Genomic DNA, 23,463 nt, shown 5'->3' with positions numbered 1-23,463 from the left:
ACTGCTATACTGAGTCTAACAAAACCTGGTAGAAGGTCACCTTTGAGCGACCTATGACCATCCAATCAAACGCGAGACGTCCAATCAAACACGAGACGTCCAAACGGATTTAACCAATCAGACAACGACTACTTGTTAGGGTTCTGCGGCACTTACTAAACGGTTTTTGGATTTTCTCTATCAACAAACGGAAATCCACATAAAACAGATATTTGACCTGCAGTATATACGCTTATGGGTTTCTAATGGCATGGTTACTATCTGCTTACATTTTCGCAAGATGACATCCTTGAATATTGACAAAACGCTATTTTCAGCGACTGTTTACTCATTGCGTGTATCACTCGGAAGCGATCGTGCGGAAAATAGCATTCGGAATCGTTCGAGTTTTTTAGGTAAAGGTTCAAACAATATGTGTGAATGTTAACTTTCGTGATTTGGTAAGCTGTGTTCTGATTGGTCAATCAAAAGGTTAGCTGACGCGACCTTCTACTAGGTTTTGTTAGACTCAATATAGCAGTGTAACGAATTGAGGCAAACAACGGTTCAAACTGGTTTCAATCATGGATTGATTGGTTGGTTGGTAGTTGTTTAACACTGCACTCAGCAATATTCCAGCTATATGGCAGCGGACTGTAAATAATCAAGTCTGGACCAGACAATCCATGATCAACATCATGAGCATCGATCTACACAGCTGGGATACGATATGTCACCCAAGTCAGCGAGCCTGAGCACCTCATCCCGTTAGTCGCCTCTTACGACAAGCATGGGTTACTGAAGATCAATTTTAACCGGATCTTCATGGGTCTTCAATCATGGAATATCCAGGCACATCAGACTGTTGCACAAGGATGACTGGGACACTGATGCCTCTATTTCACGAGGATGTAAATGCCCAATACAAACCATACATTTTTAAACACCAGAAAACAATTTATGAAAAGAAAGCCGTTTTCAAATGAAATGATAACATGCTATAAATGTATAAACTACATGCAATATTAATATTTAGAAATTCAACTTCAAAGGGGAAACATGCAAACATATAACAATTTTTCAAATTGCCGAGCTATTCGGGCAAAATGAAATAACTGAAATCTTATCTGTGACAGCTTCTCTGTCGCTTAACATTAACTGAAGACAAAGCTGGCTATGATATGATTATAGGTTTAATTTGTACGGTCCTATGATCTTTATGTCAATCAGCTGATACGGTTTGTTTGTTTATTTGTTGTTTAATGCCACACTCAGCAATATTCCAGCTTTATGGTGGCGGTCTGTTAACAATCAAGTCTGGACCAGACAATCCAGTGATCCAGTACAAGCATCTGCACAATGGGGAACCGATGACATGTGTCCACCAAGTCAGCGAGCCTGACCACCGGATCCCGTTAGTCGCCTCTTACGACAAGCATGGTTACTGAAGACCAAATTAACCCAGATCTTCACGGGTTTGTTTCCAAGGTCTGTCTGCGAACACAGACTGAACCACAAAGCTATGATCACACTTTAATGCCCCTTTCAAAGCAGATTAAACTCTGGCCTTTCTAAACCTGAGCAAATATAGCCAATTATGATTTGATGCTATTCAACATTGAACTCTTCTGTCACATAAGACTTAATGAATCTTGACAGCATGTGTTGTAGTGATCAGGTAATCGTCACAAAGTCACAAGAAAATTGGTGTACATAAAAAAAAATGTAAAAAATCTTTAGGCTCTGAAAATTCTGAAAGCACATGTAAGGCCTTAAAAAATGAAAAATGATTACAAGGAAAAAACATTCAGAGGAAAATGTGCTTGAGATATTAGTGAAAAAAAAATAGGAAAAAAGTGCATTGGCCAAAATAGCATAAAGACAACAATTTGGGGTGGAAACTTGCAGATGAGTTGTGTAATACGGAATAAACAATCACAGTTACAGTACATTATTGTGAAAACACGTAATGAACTTGTAAACAACAGATTTGTAAACAACAAATTTGTAAACAACGAATTGAATACATCGACTAGGCCAAAGTTCCATTTATAGAAAAAAAAGTATTCATCAAGTGAAACATGAAATATGGCAGTTGAAAAGTACAAATATAATTCTGAAATTGACAACAGAAATGAACGACTTAACGATCTAGACACAACATAAACCAGCTATTGACTAACATCTATGCCAAGCGTCATCGTAATCGTCACCAGAACCGGTCCGCACTTAGCAAAAAAAAGTCATATCATGAAATTATTTGACAAATATCAACAGGGAATTAGAGTTAAAGTTGGTTAAATCTTAAAACATCAGTATATACCAAGAGCCTTTCATAGCATTCTCATAACAATCTAAAAATTATTAATCATATGCAAATGTATTCATCCTGATTGAATAATGCTTGATCAAAAGTGATCATTCACGTTTTTGGTAAAGCTAGCACTGAAGTGATTTTTGTAACATATATCATCCTATGTCAACTAAAAATAATAAGGATTAAAAAGTATCATTTTCAAGAAACACATATCCTGTATTTCTGAGAGGGAAAAACAATTACCCTTGGGCTGAAGTGTTCGTTGTCATTAAGGTATGACAGAAATGTATGCTTATCAGCCAAACTAATAATGAAATCAGAACACTAACTGCCCATTCCCACCCCAACGTCTTCCTCAGCCTGAACATCTACCCACCCTCAATGTTCTCCCACCCACAAGTATATGCGGCATTAGACAAAGTCAGGGTTGGGGTTCACAATTGCAGTTGTTAAAACCATTAGTTTTAGGATAATTTCTAAGACACATATTGATGAATGTCAAAAGACTTTGGCTGGTTTGTTGTTCAAGGCCTCAGTTAGCAATATCCCAGCTATGTGACAGTACTGTGAGACCATTGAGGAAGATTATGATCAGCGATACAGGCCTAAGGGGCACGGTGACTGGATATCAACTGTGTCAGTGAGCCTGACTTCCCATTCATCAAGGCACTTTTTACAACCAGCAGAGCTTACAACAAGGAGGCCAGCGTGAAGTTGCTGAGGACCTAACATAACCCAAGACCCCCACAAGGAGACCAGAGTAAGTTGCTGGCGACCTAACTTAACCCAAGACCCCCATAAGGAGGCCAGCGTAAGTTGCTGGGGACCTAACTTAACTCAGCATCTCAACAAGGAGGCCAGCGTAAGTTGCTGAGGACCTAACTTAACCCAAGACCCCCACAAGGAGACCAGCGTAAGTTGCTGGGGACCTAACTTAACTCAGCATCTCCACAAGGAGGCCAGCGTAAGTTGCTGGGGACCTAACTTAACTCAGCATCTCCACAAGGAGGCCAGCGTAAGTTGCTGAGGACCTAACTTAACCCAAGACCCCCACAAGGAGACCAGCGTAAGTTGCTGGGGACCTAACTTAACCCAAGACCCCCACAAGGAGACCAGCGTAAGTTGCTGAGGACCTAACTTAACCCAAGACCCCCACAAGGAGACCAGCGTAAGTTGCTGAGGACCTAACTTAAGTTGCTGAGGACCTAACTTGCTGACCCCCACAAGGGACCTAACCCAAGACCCCCACAAGGAGACCAGCGTAAGTTGCTGCATCTCCACAAGGAAACATTTCCTGACCCAGGATCGCCACAAGCAGACCAGAATCAGATGGAGGGGTAGTTATCGTAACCTATTATCTCCAAAGGAAATGCTCACCCCTTTCAAATCTGGTCCCACATTATTCCCCAAAGTGATATATTTCAGACAGTCTCACCTGGTTTCCTCTTGGCTGTGGACTTGCGGTTGGCCTTGGGGCTCTTGAGTGCCTCGTCCCTGCACATGAGGGAGGGGCGGAGTGGCGGGGACGGGCGGAGACAGGACATGCTCCAGGTCTTGTGGACTGGCTTGTGGTGGGGCGGAGACTGGTGGATGTGGGTCTGCATCACCTGGGCAGTCTTGGCCTGCGTCTTCACCGTGCTGATGCTGGGCTGAGATGTGGAGATGGAGATCTGAAATAGCCACAGGTTGGTGTGATGATATAGGGTAGGTCACTGTTTGTTTGTTGTTGCTTTATGTTACAGTCTGTGTGTACACAGACATATTCCAGTTATATCACTGTGGGCTGTAAATAATGAAGTCTGGAGCAGACATACAACGACACAACATCAACAAATCACTGAGCCACACAATAGACTTTAGTCATGTTTTTAGACTGAGTTCTAGGAAAATGTTCTTGCGCAGGTTTATACTGTTTGCAAGAGGCTCACAAGTAAGCTCTGCATGTCTGTGACTGTGTCATTAGTGGTCTGGGTTAACCTCTGTGCCTGTGTCTGTGAGTGGTGCTTCATGTCTGTGAGTGGTGCCTGTGTCTGTGAGTGGTGCTTCATTCTTATATCTATTTGATGCATTGGTGGTTTGGGTGGGGATTGGGTGTGTGGGGTCAGCCATCTGCAAGCTCTGTGAATATCTGTGAGCGGGTACAGCTCACCTGTAAGCTCTGTGGTTTGGTGGAGGAGGAATGATACGTCTGGTTGACCTGCTGACGGAGGATGTCGAGCCACGGCCCCACCTCCACCTTGGTGCCGCATCGTCACCACCATCTTCTCTATCATGTTACCTGCAACACAGTACAGAACTTTCATGCAAACAGGAACGGTTTATATTGAGCAACAGGGAGACTAACACTTTACTTCTGGATGAACATGTTGAAAAATAATGATTTTTCCAAGCTGACCCAAACCAAGCAGTCACCTCATCCAAACTTTTCCGCCCCACCCATCTCAACATGCCCCACCCATCTCATCACTGCAAACCCATCTCAACATGCCCCACCCTCTCATCACTGCCCACCCATCTCATTACTGCAAACCTATCTCAACATATCACTGCAACCCATCTTGTCAAGGCCCACCCCTCTTATCACGCCCGTCCATCTCTGCATTTCTATCCCTACAAATCTCATCACAGCCCACCCATTTCATCACGGCTCACCCATCTCATCACGGCTCACCCATCTCATCACAGCCCACCCATCTCATCACAGCCCACCCATCTCATCATCACAGCCCACCCATCTCATCACGGCTCAAAGATTCATCACGGCCCACCCATCTCATCACAGCCCACCCATCTCATCTCTGCAAACCCATCTCATCACGGCCCAACCATGTCAGCATGCCCCACCCATCTCATCACACCTTCTATCTCGTAATCCCCACCTATCTAAACACACCCCATCCATACTGTCATGCCTCAGTCTTTTGTCAGGCCCCATCCATTTTGCCACACCCCTCCTATCCATCTTGCCACACCCCACCCATTCATCTTGCCACACCCCTCCTATTCATCTTGCCACACCCCTCCTATTCATCTTGCCACACTCCACCCATTCATCCTGCCACACCCCTTGCCACCCATTCATCTTGCCACACCCCCTATCCTATTCATCTTGCCTCACCCAACCCATTCATCTTACCTCACCCCACCTCAATCCACCCATCTCACTACATAATCTTACCAGAACCCATCTCACTAGTCAGCCAGGTTGCCTTTCAGTAAGAGAGAAGTTCTGCACCCATTCAAGAACAATCAGACATGCAACAATGGGGGACATATCCCCCCATCAGTAAGCTTTTAGTCTAGTTACCAGAGATCTCGAAGCCGTTAGGGTAGGTCTCCAGGTCTTCACACCGGTTGACAGCCATTCCACTCAGCGGCAGCTTGCCCTGTAGGGGAGATAACCAGTGCACTGAACACAGTAAACAACCACAACCAAACAACTAGAACATTTTTGTTAACTGTACATACAGTGGAAATCTGATAAGTAAAATTTCAAGGGACTCGCCAAAATTATTTACTTATTAGGTATTTTGCTTATCCAAACTTATCAAAACCTGCAAATGACAACCATATGCATGTATATGTATACAGCAGAATAACAGACAACATTTGTAAGTAATATGACATGTTTTATTCCATAACATTTCATTGAGTTCAGTAATACACGCTGTCTTCCTGTTAGATTCTAAATCAACAGAATTTTCTTCACCACAAACTTTTTAAGACAATACCATAACATGTTTTCATATGTTTAGCTGGAGACTGACATGTGCCCCTCATGTCGGATTATGAGGTGATCGCTAATTTAGTTATCCGGTCCCTTTTGTTAAGTAATTTACTTCCAGGGACCAAGAGAAGACGCTTAGTTAAAGCGGTATTGTTTACTTATCTGAGTTTAGTTAACCAGACTCTAATAGTGATAATTAATGAAGAAATTTGCGGGACCAAAGAACAGTGTTTACTTATCAGGTCTGTTTAGTTAAGTGGCCTTTACTTAGACATTTTCCACTGAATATACATAAAAACCTGTTAATCACGATGATAAACATATCTTATTCTTTACTTTATTTCAGGTAAAAACAACTCATGAATAACTTGTTTTAATTATGACTGCATCATTAAAGTTTTAGAATTTCACTGAATTTCTCATGTACTGCTTTTTCCTAACATCTCAAGGTTCAGCCGATTGCAACACAGAATGGACAATAATCTTCAACACCAGTAACACCATGGGCCCTGTCTCTATTTCACTTCAGCAACCCGTGCTCGTCTCCAATTGTGTAGATCGATGCTCATGATGTCAGTCACTGGATTGTGTGGTCCAGATTCGATTATTCACAGACCGCCATCATTTAGCTGGAATGTTGCTGAGTGTGGCGTTAAGCGACAAACAAACATAGCAGATATCTAATTGCATCAGGTGGTCAGACTAGTTGCCTTGTTTGACTCATGTCATTGTATGTAACATATGTTATATTTGGGATTACACTTTCTTAGTAAAGTACAAATTCTAGTACTTTTTGAGTTGAGCCCCATCCGGACTTCAACTCACAGCCTCAGAGTCATGCACCTAATCACCAGCAAACAAAGTCAGCCGCCCTAACCTGCTCAGCCACTGCAACTTCCACGACGGCTGACTTTGTGTGCTGGTGATTAGGTGCCTGACTCTGAGGGTGTGAGTTCGAAGCCGGATGGGGCTTAACTAAAAAAATACTAGAATTTGTACTTTACTAAGAAAGTGTAATCCCAAATATAACATATGTTGCATTTGACCACTTTCTAAATGGCATTGTGTAATCATGTCACTGTATCCCAATTATGAAGATCATTGATCATAATGTCAATCACTGGATTGTGTGGCCCAGATTTGATTATTTACAGACCGGTGTCATGAAGCTGAAATATTGCTGTGTGTGCATTTAACACCCAACAAAACAAATAAACAGACACTGTGTTTTACCTCGTATTGGTAGCCGCTGAGTCTGGCACTCATGGACAACATGACCAGCACGTTGGGGAACAGGACAAATATCCGGTCATGCTTCTCCCCAGTCTGCTTGTGGAGCTTGACCTGTGACAGATGGACCACCTCACCCAGACTGGCTATAGACTGAAACACAGATATTGCAGTAGTATAAACATGGGCAGAGACAAGAATACAGACATGAAACACCCCCGAACTCTGATAAAAGAGGGCTCGAACTTTCAGAGCCTAAGATCACATATGTCTCTGATATCATGAAGCTGGAATTATATGAAAGCTCCCACCTTGCATCACTGGAGGTCAAGGTCACAGTAGGAGCCTCAAAAAACTTCGACCTCAGGGGCCGAAGTTCTTGGGAGGCTAAGATCATTAGGCTCCAACCTCAGAAGGCTAAGATTACAAAAACATCAGAATCTACAACTCCAACAGAATCTACGACTACAACGTCTTCCAGTCTCGGGTCCTTAAGGCCAAGGCCTCAGGAGTCTGACCTCCAGAGGTTAAGGTCATGACAGGCTAAGATCACAGGAGGTTCCCATCTCGAGAGTTTATTCCTCAGAAGTTCACACTACAGACTCTCACTTCAGAAGGTCAAATTTCCAGGTTTACTTCTGAGGAATTGATGTTAGCAGGATTTGACTCTCACGATGATAGTTTAACAGACAAACTTACTGAGACAGTTTCTTTACATTAAACATTGTCTCACCTCTCCCTCCCAGCCGGCTATTGTGCTGGTTACAATCTCCAGCTCCATCTCCTTCAGTTTACGTACTTCTAAACACGAATTCTGTAACAGCAAGCATATATATGTTATATTAGGGATTACACTTTTTGCGTAGTACAGATTCTAGTACGTTTCGGATGTTGAGTCAGACCCCCTCTCAGAGTGAGGCTCCTTATCGCCAGCACACAAAGTCGGCAATCTCACCCTTTAGGAGGATGGTAACCTGTAACCAATACTTCAAGTCTGGTCACACAATCTGTACAGTCGCTTTGCACAACTAGCAGAAGCTGTTGGGAACTTGGGTGTTTTATTAGAAGAAGAGTTCTGAGGTAGACTTATGTAGTTTTGATAGAAACAAATGATTTCATTTAAATTGGAAAGGAGCCCAAGTGAGATGGAAGATTCTGAGCCTGTGGTAAATCTTCCCTTGCTTCATTTAGGGGTTTTGCATTACAGATAGGGCTGGTTCCAAGGGAGTGAGTGAGTATGGTTTTACGCTGCTTTTAGCAATATTCCAGCAATATCATGGCGGGGACACCAGAAATGGGCTTCACATAGTGTACCCATGTGGGGAATTGAACCCGGGTCTTCAGCGTGACGTGTGGATGCTTTAACCACTAGGCTACCCCTGGCTTCAAGGGAAAATGATGCAGTTCAGGGACTGAAAGATGGACTTAGTTCAGAGGTTTGTTTGTTTGTAAAACGCCGCACTCAGCAATATTCCAGCTAAACGGCGGCAGTCTGAAAATAATCGAGTCTCAACCAGACATCCAATGGTCAACAGCATGGGCATTGATATACACAATTGGGATACCATGATGTGTCAACCAAATCGGTGAGCCTGACCACCCGATCCTGTTAGTCGCCTCGTACCACAAGCATGGGTTGCAGAGGACCAGCTCCAACCCGGATCAGAGTTCAGAGGTTATAAAATCACGTTTAGTATCTTTTCAAATGACATTATATTACAGTGGTGTCACTTACTGCTATATCTCTGTACACTGCTATTGCCCTTTGCGTGTCCCCTCGATCTGAATGGCTTTCCTATAAAAGATAAATTTTCATTAAAAATATTTCATAATAAAGTTACTAACAGCTAGTTCAGTTTTATTCAAATCACAAGATTTCCTTTCAGATAAATATAGCAATCTGTTGTGAATATAATTTATTGGAAACATGTATGGCCAGAGCAACTATTATTTTAAAAACTTACTAAACCCCAATTTTTTTTGCTTGGCTTAACAAATTAATCTATCAACACATCATAGGTGTGAGAAGATGTTTTACTAGTTGCCAACAAAATACTTTCATTAAGTCCCCAACAATATCGACTGGATTAAAAAAATTCACTGTTTACACATCACTGGCATCAGAAACATCAATGCTTTCAGTAATAAACGACAGTGTCGACAGTGTTTCTGACAGTGTCTGGACTAAGGTTTGACTGGACACATCTGATACAGTGGATACAAGGTGTACCTCGATGTGCCTCTCCAGCTCCTTAAGCAGACTGGGGTATCGGTCAAGTCGAGTGAAGGGCTTGGATAGGTTGGTGGTGAGAGTCATTGCCCCTGGGGGCGTGGCGTCAACACTTTCCATGAATCTACTCAGGTCCTCCCTGAAAAAACATCAATCATGTATATAGCTGTCACTCACCTGACAATACCTGATGTATATAGCTGTCACTCACCTGTCAATACCTGTCACTCAGCTGTCAAAACCTGAAGCATCTGCAACCTATTTCAGTCTGCTTTTGGTGGATCATTTCTCTAAATTTTGTTTACATTAAAACATAATGGCTTTTTAGGAATAACAACTGTTTTTGTGTAACAATCCTTTAGGGCTGCTTTCTGCCCCTTTCAGGAAAATACTGTAAATGTGTATTGAAATGATATATAAATATGTATATATATCATTATATATTGACACAAGTAGATAATATACAAAGCTCACAATATAAAGAGGTCAAAGGGAAGCAACTCTGCATAGCATCTTGCAGCACTTCAGCCGACTCACCTGTGTATCTGCAGCACCGATACAGCCTTGGGGTGGTTGCCACAGTAGTCCATGTACAGCTGTTTCAGCTGCTCAGCGTGCTTCATGAAGACTCCGCCGATCCGGCGCTGCGTCGGGGGCAATCTGCAACAACAAGCAACTGATGTCTTATTCTACATCGGGGATTATTTGTCTGTTGTTGGATACTGCACTTCACAATATTCCACTTGGAGACATGGAAATAATTGAGTCTGGACCAGACAATCGAGTGATTGATATTAAGAAGGAAGATCTATGCTGTTGGGGTAGAATGACACACTATCGACCAAGCAACCTAGCCCAACTATGCAGTCGTTTTGATCAAGTCTTTCGACTGGTAAAGGTTGCCATGGACCGATTCTAACCCAGAATCACCAATCAACATCAAGGTAGGATTATTAGGGTGAAATAAATGCTACCATGGTGAGTGAGTGAGTTTAGTTTTATGCCGCACTCGTCAATATTCACACGATATGTCGGCGGTCTGTAAATAATCAAATCTGGACCAGACAATCCAGTGATAAACAGCATGAGCATCGATCTATGCAATTGGGATACGATGCCATATATCAACCAAGTCAGTGAGCCTGACCAACCGATCCTTGATTAACGAGTGACAAGGGAGGTCAAGGCTGGACTGTAACGGAATGTGATGAGTGCCCAGAATCATGTAGACGCTCTAGTCCCTCTGTCCCTGAACCACATTATTTTCCCTACAGCCTAGCCTTCCCTGCATTGCTAAAGCCCAAAATGAAGAAAGTCTACATTTCCCCAGCAATCTCCCATTTCATTGGGGCTCCTTTTCCATTTAAATGTGTTTATTTGTTACAATCAAAATTATATAACAGGGCTCGATTTAAGAGATATTAACCCACTTGGACCAGGTGCAACCTAAGATAAAAACCTAGTTGCACCAGTCAAATTCCAGTTGCACTGTTTTATTGCAACATGTAATATCAGAAATATGCTACTGAATTATTGAGATGCTTTATTCAGAAGTTTACCCACTCAAAAATTGACTTGCACCTGGTGCAAGTTAGACTAATAACTAGGTTGCACTTTGTCATATTTGGTTGCACCAGTGCAAGTAACAAAGCACTAAATCGAGCCCTGTATATATTCAGATACTAAGCGTTAGTCTAGTAGACGTTTGTGTATATGGTTTCAGGATAGATTGATTGCGTCGTGGAACCAGTTGCTGGTGATATTGTCTGGATGGGCTGCTCATGATGGTTGTTACAGGATTACTTGGATGGGTTGTTAAGGGGGAGTTGTTTATAAGTGTTGTTTAGGCCAGGCCAATTTTATTTCTTGTTTTACGGATTTTTGTCCTCAGAAAACCTAAAGGCAGGAGGGAAAAAATAAATAAAAATAAAATCACCAGTCAAAGTAACATTCCTTCTGAATACTCAAAGTATTTTACTTTGGCACTTTATGAAGTGTATATGGGGCGAAAAACAATCTAAACAAAAATGCTTGTAAGTTTACATTTTTGGCCCACAAAAACATTAGGATTTTGGTTTTTGAGCAGGGAAAATTAATTTTGATTTTGTTTCTTATTCTTGAAAAAATATGACAGGCAGATCCGTAAAACAAGAAATATAATTGGTCTGGCCTTAGGAGCATTATTTGGAATGGCCGTTTAGGATGGTTGTTGGAGAGGTTGTTTGGAATGGTAGTTCAGAGTTGTGAGAGTGAGTGAGTGGCTAAGTAGCAGCAATATTTCACAAGCTATGCCCTACAAAGATTATTCTTAAGAAAACAATCCAAGGGAGAAAACTACTGCTACAACATCTATAATAGTGAGTGAGTAAGTTTGGTTTTACACCGCTTTTAGCAATATTCCAACAATATCACCAGAAATGGACTTCACATATTGTACCAATGTGGTGAATCGAACCCAGGTCTTCAGAGTGATGAGCGAAAGCTTTAACCACTAGGCTATCCATAATTAGAAATGACTAGCCCAGGCATGATATAAACCAGTTACACAGAACAGCCCCAACTCCAAACACTATAGTCTGTTTGCAGTGAAAACGTAACCCATGAATTTCATTTTAAACAAAAAAGTAAATCAAATAAAGTGAAATTGGGAATCCTCACAATTTGACCTTGCCAATTGAACATTTAAATCTCAGAATTTTATTCAACTTAGGATAAAAGTTGTTTAACAAACGATCATAGTTTCAAATCGCTCTTATTGGTTTGTATTACAAGGGGGTATGCACATTAAATGAAACTCCGGGAACATGTAGGGTTGGTCTAAGTTAACGCTTGTCACGAACCGCACGTGCATTTGTTTCACTGTTCTAACTAATGCGCTTACCCCCTTGTAATATAAACCAATAGTAGCGATTTGAAACTATGATCGTTTGTTAAACAACTTTTATCCTAAGCTGATCAAAATTCTGAGATTTAAATGTTCAATTGGCAAGGTCAAATTATGAGGATTCACAATGTTAATTTCACTTTATTTGATTTACGCTTTTGTTTAAGTGACATTCATCGGTACGTTTTCACTGCAAACAGACTATACCTAACTGTCCCTACTCCTTGTGTCGTTGTGTGAAACCATCAGCACAGCATACGCAGATACAACCACAGCAAGATGACACCAACAGCAACTATTCAAGCATACAAGACATCATCAATCGCCAAAATGTTCAAGTCACCATGGTAACAGTTTTTTAAGTTAATGAGGAATACTCCAGGTCCTCCTCTGAATTCACTCATAATTCTGGTATTTTAACATTACTTTAATTGAAACAAATATTGCATGTCTCATAAGCTGCCATGAAGCATGACAATCTCTCCCTGCCATTCCCAGATGTTGGACATGTTTCATTACATCAGGCCTTCCCAGCATTCATGTGTTACATGAAGTCTAATGTAGCACTTCACTCACTGTAAGAAGATAATGGGAGCAGTCTGTTGGGCAAGGGGGTTATCACCGGAATGCAAACACATCTGTCTGATCCAAGTCCCTCCTCTGCACCCCCCTCTCTCCCCCTTCCTCCCCAACCCTTTCATGTCCCATCCATGGTACCTTCTGTATCCAACATATTCCACTCCTTGCCACCTTAAGCATAATTCCTCCCAAAGTTACCTCCTTCTGACACCAACCTTAAGCCTACACATTCACAATGAAAATCACCCAAACATCCAACATTAACAAAACAAAACAAACCTAAAAACATAACAAGTTTTAAAACAACAACATCAAATCATCATCTCAGTTGGTTCATCCCCACAAACCTCACCTCCCCACTCAAACCCAAACAAAACAAATCACCTACCCACTCACCCAACTTCAGTACTACCCTTCACCCCTCACCTACCCACCCAACTTCAGTACCAGCTGACACCCCCCTTCACCTCCACCCTACCCAACTTCAGTACTACCACACCCCTCCCCTACACTTCCACCCCTACCCAACTTCAGTACTACCCTTCACCCCCTCCACTTCCACCCAACTTCAGTACTACTGACACCACCCACCACCTCCACCCCACCCAACTTCAGTACTACCATTCACCCCTCCGCCTCCCACCCCTACCCAGCTTCAGTACTACCCTTCACCCCTCCGCCTCCACACCCAACTTCAGTACTACCCTTCACCCCTCCACCTCCACCCCCACCCCCACCCAACTTCAGTACCAGCTGACACCACCCCTCACCTCCACCATCCCCTAGACCCACACATCCCATCTTCCTGTTTCTAATCGACATTCCCTTGTCTCCCCCCTCCCGAGTCTACAGGGGCACAACACAGAGCACTCACTGTTGTACACATGTCTGTGTGTGTGATGTAGAGGGAGGCAGTAAATCAGTCACAGATTGTTCTCTCACCATGTGTCTGTGCTGTGTGTAAACATCCTGGAGTAATATATGAGTCCAGCTTGTTACTTGTCTTATCAGATGCAAGGGATGTCTTTCACAAATTAACACAATTTCCAAATATTTCAAATGGTTGTCTTCCCTGAGATGGGCTGAAACAGGCCCAGCTCTGAATCTGCAGTCAATTCATCATCCTATCTGTATCCCATGTATGACATCTTGCCATGCATCCTCCTGATGGCCAATATGGTCAGTTATTAACATAAAATATATTGTAAGTGATATAATGATTTAATCACAATTTCTGATTCCCCTTTCAGGTCTAGCAGACTATACTCATCCACTTCCCAGCACAGATGTAAGGTATCTTGATTTCTTTCTTGTGACTTCCACAAGTCTCTAAGGTATTAACTAAAAGTTTAAATGAAAATTTCTATAAAACAAATATGATAACAGACTGGTGTAGACTTGCCTCTTGGAAGGATAGAATTACTATACATCCATGGGCTCAGCATACAGTACAGGCTACCTTGCTCCAAGGCAATTATAGGTCAGACTGACCAAACCCAGCTATTAAAGCAACTGATGATGACCCTTTTAAACAATTGATTATGTTTTGTTGATAGAAGAGTTCATTGTTTCAAGTTCAATAGTAAATAGCAATAATTGTGTAACTTTGCATCTGTCATTTTTATCTCTGTTATAATCATAATTACAACCATGTACAGTCTGTTTGAGTCAGAAACGGACCGATGAATTGCAAATTTTATCATTGTACAAAATTGTCACATAAATATAAATAGTACACATGTTTATCATTTACTAATACCCAACAGCTTTCTTATATTTGAAAATTTTCCGGACTCCACCCAAAAAGTTCTTTAAGAAACTATCATTAAAATTTTGACACAGTTCACTATTTGGTACGAGGGAGGAGCGCGGAGAAAGGGACAGCCAGGTGTGCGAGAAAGGATGGAGACGGCACAGCACAGGCCTAGGCCAATGAATCAATAACTTGGTGGGCACTTGTGCACGTGCTTCTCTAACACCTGGCTGTCCTTTTCTCTGCACTCCTCCCTCGTAACAAATAGTGAACTGGGACACCAGAAATGGGCTTCACACGATTACACCATGAAGGGGAATACAATATGTATCACAAATATAGGGTAACCCATACATAGAGAATCTCACCTTCGTGTCTTTTGATATCAAATATATCGCCACAAGTTGATAAAGTTACAAATATCCAAGGCATGCCAAGGATATTTTTACTTTTATCAACAAGTGTTGATATATTTGATATCAGAAGACATGAGGGTGAGATTCTGTTTATCATCCAAAATCACTCTTCATTAGTTTTCAATGGAAAATGTACATCTCTGAACACGGTACTGCCATTAGACTTGCAGTGCAGCGATGTCATAGCATTGTGATGTCATCATAGCATTGTCCAAACTCTACTGTCAAAGTGATATCTCCTAGGAGATATCGTTTGATCTCACACAAGCAATATCTCTTGTGGAAGACAGTTTTGGATGATAAAAATGTTTATTCATTTGATGTCCAGGGATACAGAAAACATGTCATGAAAATGCTTAGGTATGAAACATTTCAATGAGATGTTTTCATAAATCTAAAAAGCAAAACATCGCCAATGCCACTTACAGCCTGATGAGGAGGACAGAACTGTACAGTTACACAAGTTACATGGCTGCATGGCGTGTACATATTCCAGTTTGCATAAGCTTCATTTAGGACTTTAGCATTGCTGGGAGGGCTAGGCAGTAGAGAAAATAATGTGGTTCAGGGACTGTCAGACAGACTAGCACAGAACTGGCTTCCTTCTGTGGGTTTGTTACCATGGTAATTGACCAGCAAGCAGATGCTACTTCAAGGGAGGCTGATCTAATGTTTCCCCAACCTGTCGTGTTTCCTAAACAAGACCCCACCAGGTGTGGGGAGGTGTGGGGAGGTCTGGCCTATAAACCTTCATGTTATAGAAGCCTCAGTAACAAATCCGCTGTTGTTCTCAGCAGCCATTAATTACTCCTAACCTCCTTTGTCTAGACCTCTGAGCAACACTGCAATGCTTCACTGAAAGACAATTTTATTTTTAGTTGTCTGGATCCAAGACTGTCTCACAGTCCCTAAACCACATTACTTCCACTGAAGAGGTCGGGGTTAGGGTCGAGGTCGGGGTCGGGGTCGGGTCGGGATCGGCACAGGTACTACAGAAACGTACCCTTAACAAAGTCAAAGTACAGAAATTTACACAGTACCTGACGAGCTCATATTCCCAACCCAAAAGGTGAGGTGAGGTGAAATGGGTTTAACGTCGTGCTTGAGAATATTTCGCTCATATGACGACGTGCATGCGTGTGTATGTGTATGTGCGGCTGCTTGTACTAGCCCAGACTGAAGCTGGTTTTATAGTGCTAGCTCACTGAGATACCATGCCGCAGTGAAGCATGAATACCCCACTCAGACACATTATACTGACTCCGAGCCGACCAGTCCTTGTTGTACCCATAAATGCCGAGCGCCAGGCAGGGACCAACAAGTACCATATTTTAACGTCTTTTGGTATGACGCGGCCGGGGATCGAACCCGCGACCTTCCGGCTCACCGGCGGGGACGCTCTAACCACTACACCACGGAGGCGGTCTCCCAACCCAAAAGAGAAACCATATATGTTGTTCCCGTTTAGCTGATTGTGAGTGGTGGTGTGCATCGCAAAATATTCATTACGGCGTATGCTCGTTACTTATATAACACAATGAAATGCATCTTATACATGAATGAAATGCAGTATGACAGTTCCCATCGTATGTTTCTTTAATACCCTTAAGATAAATTTGTCGAATTCTGATAGGTCAATAGCCAAAGCATACGAAACCATGTAGGTGGATTTGCCAGGGTATACAAACCTACACCCCGTCAAATCTGTCATGTGACACACTACACGGGTTGTACTGAATGACCTTGATCGCTGCCATAATTTCTTATTTGTTTGCGTCAAAAAATACATCCAAAAAGTAAAATGCTTCTGTATTTCACTTGTCATTTAACAAAACCTCAAATTCAATAATTATTATCATAAACTAAGCCATCCCAAGTTATCTCCCTTTATGACCGTTCAGGAAAAATCATGGCGAAACGTTTCGCGTCTCATTCTGTCGATGATTGAATGTCATTGTTTAAAGATAAGGCCAGGCCAATTTTATTTCTTGTTTTACGGATTTACGGACTGTCGTAACCATTCTCTACCATAACCTGCTCAGTTCAACTCCACACACTGTAGACTCTGCATTAGACTAAAGCTTATAGAAATAAATAAACCTGAATGTTGACAAATACGTACAAATCAAATTGAAATTTTTCTTCAAATATTTGTACATTTAATAAATTGACATCTAATGTGTCGATATTACAATGGATATCTAGGTTGCAGTTCTTGGAATGAACATACCATTAATTTGCAAATGAACTTGCAGAGTTTTAACATACCACAGGTGTAGATATGTAGACTTACTTTTCACATTCCTCAAGTGATGCGAGGAAATTGTGCTGGAATGCTATCAGCTGCTCAATGTTCCCCACAAGCTGGCAGTACTCCACCGGCGTCAATCTGAAACACACAACGTACAACCGTAATCAGGTAATTGTATCCCACCTCTCTGCCCTGCAACAAACGAGCTTTAGATTGAAATGGACGAGATTAAGATTGAAATGGACGTGAACAGCTTGCAACTTACGTAGGTGCATCAACATTCATTTGATCTGTGGGGTTGATTAAGTGGGAGAATGAGAGTGAGTGAGTGAGTGAGTGAGAATGGGCAAAAGTAAAGAGAGTGAATGAGTGAGTGAGTGAGTGAGTTTAGTTTTACGCCGCACTTAGCAATATTCCAGCTTTATGGCGGCAGTCTGTAAATAATCGAGACCAGACAATCCAGTGATCAACAGCATGAGCATCGATCTGCGCAATTGGGAACCGATGACATGTGTCAACCAAGTCAGCGAGCCTGACCACCTGATCCCGTTAGTCGCCTCTTACGACAAGCATAGTTGCCTTTTGTGGCAAGCATGGGTTGCTGAAGACGTATTCTACCCCAGATCTTCACAGGTCAGAGAGTGAAAGAGAGATAATGAGAGATAATGGGAGATAATGAGAGATAAGGAGAGATAATGAGAGATAATGGGAGATAATGGGAGATAATGAGCCACAGTGAGACAAAGTCTCCCACTACTAAGAGTGAGTGAGGGTCTAATTTTTTTAGACTGATGTCAACCAGCACCTGATAGCCAGTGATGATTTGTGACAGTAAATCTTTGCATTTCATTCGAAATAACTTTTCCAAGAACTTTTGGTAAACTTCCCCTGGATCCGAATTCCTTACTATACATGTATAATCTACAAGTAGAGTTCAAATGAGCCTTGCGTCAATTATGATTGCGGTGTGAAAAAAATACATTCTCCACAATTGGAGAGTCGGAAGAAAGGATGAGTGGGAACATCTCAAATTTTCCTTTACAATTTATGTGTAACAGTTTATTTTACATACACATCTCATTTATATTATCACTGCATTTCCATCTAATTATAATGTTGTATTCAAATAAATACAAACTAGCAATTACATTTTACTAAGTCACAGTTAAACCAAATTGGCCTTGAAAATTAAATATCTGGTGATTATATTATACAAAATAGACTCTCTCCATATAACTTAAGTGCTTAAAACTAACAGATTTTTTTACTGTCATGGTCATGCGGAGATATGCAGTAGGTGAGTGAGAGAATGAGGTGAGTCAACCCTTGAACCACATGGCTTGCCAAAGGTCATATAATTACAAGAATGTCCTATTTGGCTTAATTTATAAAAAAAAAAAGAACCATCTTATGAAAATGCATAAATCTGACGCTTATACATCTGTGGTTTGCAGCACAGATGGTCAAAACTAATGAAACACAAGCTGTACACTGAAAATATGCCCTGTGTTCAAATCTTATCTTTCCTCCTGGGAGAAAAACTGACAGCTTACCTCAAAACATTATCATAATCTCTGAGATATGCCAAACATTTCTGTATCACTCAAGTTCATGATCTGACAAATTACATGAAGGGCTTATCTGGGGCAGCGAAAATTAGCAATCATAATGTAGGTTGATAATACTAGGAATCAGTTGGTGACGGCTGACTGAAATGTTAGGAATACCTCCATCTATTTATCCCTGTTGGTCTAATAATATTGGCAGTATTTGGTCTTCCTACTCTTAAATATTATCGTTAGGGTATCCTTGGTAAAATTTGTCTTACCACTGAAGCTAACTGGTAATAGGACCAGGCAGAACTGGTTAATTTTTCGAAATAAGTTTAACAACATTATGCCATCTTTCCAAGTTTTTCAACATAAACTGTTTGAATATTATATGTTAACAAAGTGTTCGAACTGGTAATATCAATGCCAGAATCATTTTCTGCTAAAACTATTTGATTGATTTTTCATGTACTCATCACTGTTATTTGTTTGTAAAAATGTTGAAAAATGCTAAAAACTATAAAAAAAAGAACTCCAAACTTTGCCTGATTTTACTCTGTGAAATCCAAACTTAAGTTACAAACACAAAATTGGTCAAATGTCTGTGTAAAAATCTAGACTAGAGATTAAGTGAATTTTTTTTTTTTTTTTTAGTAGTGTCATTTATTTTAGTAGTGTCTAAGACTCACAGATTATTTAATTCAAGCCCTGGTATATATCCAATTTCAATGTTACGAATACAGAAATGGTCCTAACAAAATGTTGACGAAAAGGACAGAAAGGTCACAAGATCTTCACATCAAAGACTCAACTTAGGGACTTTTGTTCCTGTTTAGAGAAAGGATCTACCCACTGTTGCAGGACTCAATGACAATGCTGGACTATATGAATCAACAGTCTCCTGTGACCCTATATGAATCAACAGTCTCTACAGGTGTACTTACATGCCAGCGTTCTGTAGGGGGAGGATGTAGGTCTGTAGTATCTGAGACATCCCCGACACATGGGTCTTCTCTGTCTCAATGATGTTCTTCAGCACCTGAAACAAGCCATCAAGAGGTCAATCAGTCAGGTGGATTTTATGCAATGTTTAGCAATATTCCAGCTACATGACAGTGGGTAACTTTAAAATATATTGTATCAGAGTGTCTCCTGTCGACCCCCTCTACAGAGTGTAAAACTGTATCAGAGCCCTTTGAGTGAATGCTATAACCACTATAGGCTACCCTCCACAAGTTGTGCTCTGATTAACGGAAATAATGGAAAATTGGTTGTAGAGACCAAACAACCAAGCACTTGATTACATTGTCTCATAACTGAACACAAATTATTTTGGAACACCACAGCTTTCAGTAGTATTCCTCTCATATAAGGTTTGGTTACTCATGGAAAGCCGTTTATTGTGAATGAAGGTGAATCAGGGTAAATCTTACATTTAATCTATGACGAGCAGAACATCACAAAGAAAGTGGATGAAATTGTTTCCATGACAACAGTACAAGAACACTACTTTAAATCTAGCCAGAAGCAAGTGAGCACTGACGGGGTATGATGCTACACTACACCAGCCAGTCTGGGATATCAACTCACCACGCTGTGATACAGCTGCATGCTCTCTCTCTTGAACTGCGGCACCTCAGCTGAATGGGTCCTCATAGCAATGTCTGGAAGACGAAATTTGTTTCATTATTTTTAGTTCATTTCCTGAATGGCCACCAGCCACCGTGACACATCAAGCTAATGACGAGACAATACAGTGATCGATATTAAGAGCACCAACAAGATAATAAGTTCAATACAATTCCCCGATGAAGTCAGACAAGTGAGTGAGTGAGTAGGGTTTTACCCCTCTTTCAGCAATATACCAGCAATATCACGGCAGGAGACACCAGAAATGGGCTTCACACATTGGACCTATGTGGGAAATCCAATTCGGGTCTTTGGCATGACGAGTGAACACTTTAACCACAAGGCTTCCCCACCCAAATTCAGACAAGCATGAACATGTTTGTTTGGCATGACATTAAGACACAGGGGTGGAAATAACCCATTGCCGGCACGCCTCGAGTCCAGTGTTTTTTCTGTCGGGCAAGCAAATTTGTATATCACACTGTACCGTGTCCAGTTGATATTCCAATGTTAATTATGTTGTTTATTTAAAAATCAACAAGAAAACGGCCGGTATAGAACAATTTATCAGGGCAAGTGATTTTACATGTGCCACTGTACCGGAGTACACTAGAAATTTTAAAGTTATTTCCACCCCTGAGACAGTTCTCGTTCTCTGAATCGTTCAGCCTTACCAAACAAATAGAAGTCTGACTAAAGATTAAGTCTGACATTGTCACTTCCCAATCCTCACTGTTGTCTAATGCAGGACTGCAATATCCTGTAAGCAATCAAATCTGGAGCAGACAATACAGTGATTGAAATTCAGAGCACCAGTGCATGCCTTTTGGGTTTGCTAACCAGCCTGACCACCCACTTGCCTGACATTGCCTTAACACCTGACATTAGCTAATGGGAGAAATTATAACCCAGCATTCAAACAGGTTTCAGATTTAGTCACCAGACAGGCACTAGTGCTAGGGGACACAACTCTACCCCAGGTTGAGTGAGTGAGTGAGTTAAGTTTTACGCTGCTCTCACCCCAGGTTGAAACATGCCTTCTTTAGCCAGTTTTTTAAGGCAAGATTTGACTTTTCCTGAGGTTTTTCACATGCTAGTTCATTCTTCAAAACATTCCCATTAGAACATAAGAATATTTTTTTTCCAGCCACCTCAGCATGCACGTTTCACTCTTAATGTATATTCTGATATTAATTACTATGTTTTGTTTCAAAGAATGTAGGTCCCCAGCAAACTGTGCTTGCAAGAGGTGACTACATGGACAGGGTTGTCAGACTTGGTTGACTGATGCTCATGACATCAATCACTGGTTTGTCTGGACCAGACTCCATTATTCATAGACACAGCTGGAATATGGCTGAGTGCAGTAAATGATGAAACAAAACAAAAATCAAACAACAAATAACTTCACTCTAATAAAGACACAAGATATAAGTGACATATTTGTATGCTGAATATCACACACCTTAAATTTTTAGCTATTTTGTTTAGCTTATAGGGTGCTGGATGCCTGTGAATCTTTTGTACAAGCCATCTGACCAGCTACTTTCAGTCTTACTGTTAAAGCATATACTGAAGCAGTGCAAATCCTTTGTTACAATCAGAGACCATCTATTATATGGTCTCTGTTACAATCCCCCTATGATCTTAGAGCAACAGACTGATTCAATGTCAAAGTCAACAAGCACTACAAGTTCCTGAAGCTGCTGGACATTGGTCGAAGCAGCTGAGCGTGAGACATTCCTTATGGCATAGTGCACCTTAGACTAAGGCTTAGTCTCTGAATATATATAATTTTGATAGTAACAAACAAGCCCATTTATATTGAAAAGGAGCCCTAGGGAGACCAGAGATTCAGCACCTGAGGAAATCTAGACTTGCTTTATTTAGGGCTTTAGCACTGCAGAGAGGGCTTGGCAGTAGGGAAATTAATGTGGTTCAGGGACTGTGAGACAGACTAAGTGCACCTGGAAAGGTTGGCAAGTCTGGCAGACAGGATGACCTTTAGATGACCTCGTGACATCATCTGCCACATCGCCACATCAGAAATATTTTCAGTTGCTGTGCACTAAACTTAGCAGGGAAAGAAACCTTTCAAACCTTCCCACCACACCACAGGACCATTGAGTGGACAATAATTAGTGGTCCTGTCTGTCTTCACTGGTCCAAAATAACATTCGTTGATTTACTTAACTATTAATAACAAATTCACTGGCTACCAGGACCACTGCAAATTTATCATTTAGTGGTCCTGATGAATCTTTACTAGACTGGGACCACAAGACCAGCATAAATTTCGCACACTGCTAACGATTCTGATAAGAAGAACTTCATTCATGTTGAAAAGGAGCCTCATTTATTCATTGTATACGTTTAAGTAATCATAAACTCAAAATTGAAACTGGAAGATATACAAAACCTGCAACCCCATTAGAACAACGTCTCTGTCAAATGTGCAGTGTCTTAGACGATGAGCAACACCATATAATATCATGTACCAAGTATAACGAAGAAAGGGAATCACTTACACACACAATGCTTTATTATGACCAAGAATTTACTAAACTCTCAAAAAAAGAACAATTCCTAATAATTTTCATGAACAGAAGTCCTGAATTAACTTCCAAAATATGTCAACATCTTTACAACTTTAAATGAATTTTATATCTTACCATAGTCTCCTCATATATTATGTCCATGTCATTATACCACATGATTTCTAAAAATTGTTATAATGTACATCATTTATGTGTGAAATGTATCTATATTTCTTGTACCTACTGTGTAAATATTTGTAGCTTATAGAATATAGCCACTGTTTCTTCATGGAATGCTATGCAATAAATATCTTCATCTTTATCTTTATCTTTATCTTTATCAAGGTGGGATATTCAGAAACTGAAGCTGGGGAGAATCTA

The 23,463-nt window shown here is 41.1% G+C and overlaps 1 protein-coding gene across 1 annotated transcript in view; it reads right to left on the bottom strand.

The window, feature by feature from the left end:
* LOC124252801 (rho guanine nucleotide exchange factor 7-like) overlaps positions 1-23,463 on the bottom strand; it is an 87,265-nt gene that overhangs the window by 23,085 nt on the left and 40,717 nt on the right. Inside the window, 13 exon segments of the mRNA XM_046686469.1 lie at positions 2,163-2,207; positions 3,732-3,966; positions 4,446-4,544; positions 4,546-4,574; positions 5,604-5,682; positions 7,257-7,406; positions 7,987-8,067; positions 8,989-9,048; positions 9,484-9,622; positions 10,021-10,143; positions 17,409-17,504; positions 19,861-19,955; positions 20,507-20,580. Coding sequence (XP_046542425.1) covers positions 2,163-2,207; positions 3,732-3,966; positions 4,446-4,544; positions 4,546-4,574; positions 5,604-5,682; positions 7,257-7,406; positions 7,987-8,067; positions 8,989-9,048; positions 9,484-9,622; positions 10,021-10,143; positions 17,409-17,504; positions 19,861-19,955; positions 20,507-20,580 — 1,305 coding nt within the window.

This window comes from Haliotis rubra, unplaced genomic scaffold, assembly GCF_003918875.1.
Source record: "Haliotis rubra isolate DU_JTF1 unplaced genomic scaffold, ASM391887v1 Scf524, whole genome shotgun sequence".
In the NCBI taxonomy this organism is placed as follows: Eukaryota; Metazoa; Mollusca; class Gastropoda; order Lepetellida; family Haliotidae; genus Haliotis; species Haliotis rubra.
This window is presented reverse-complemented; position numbering and strand designations above follow the sequence as displayed.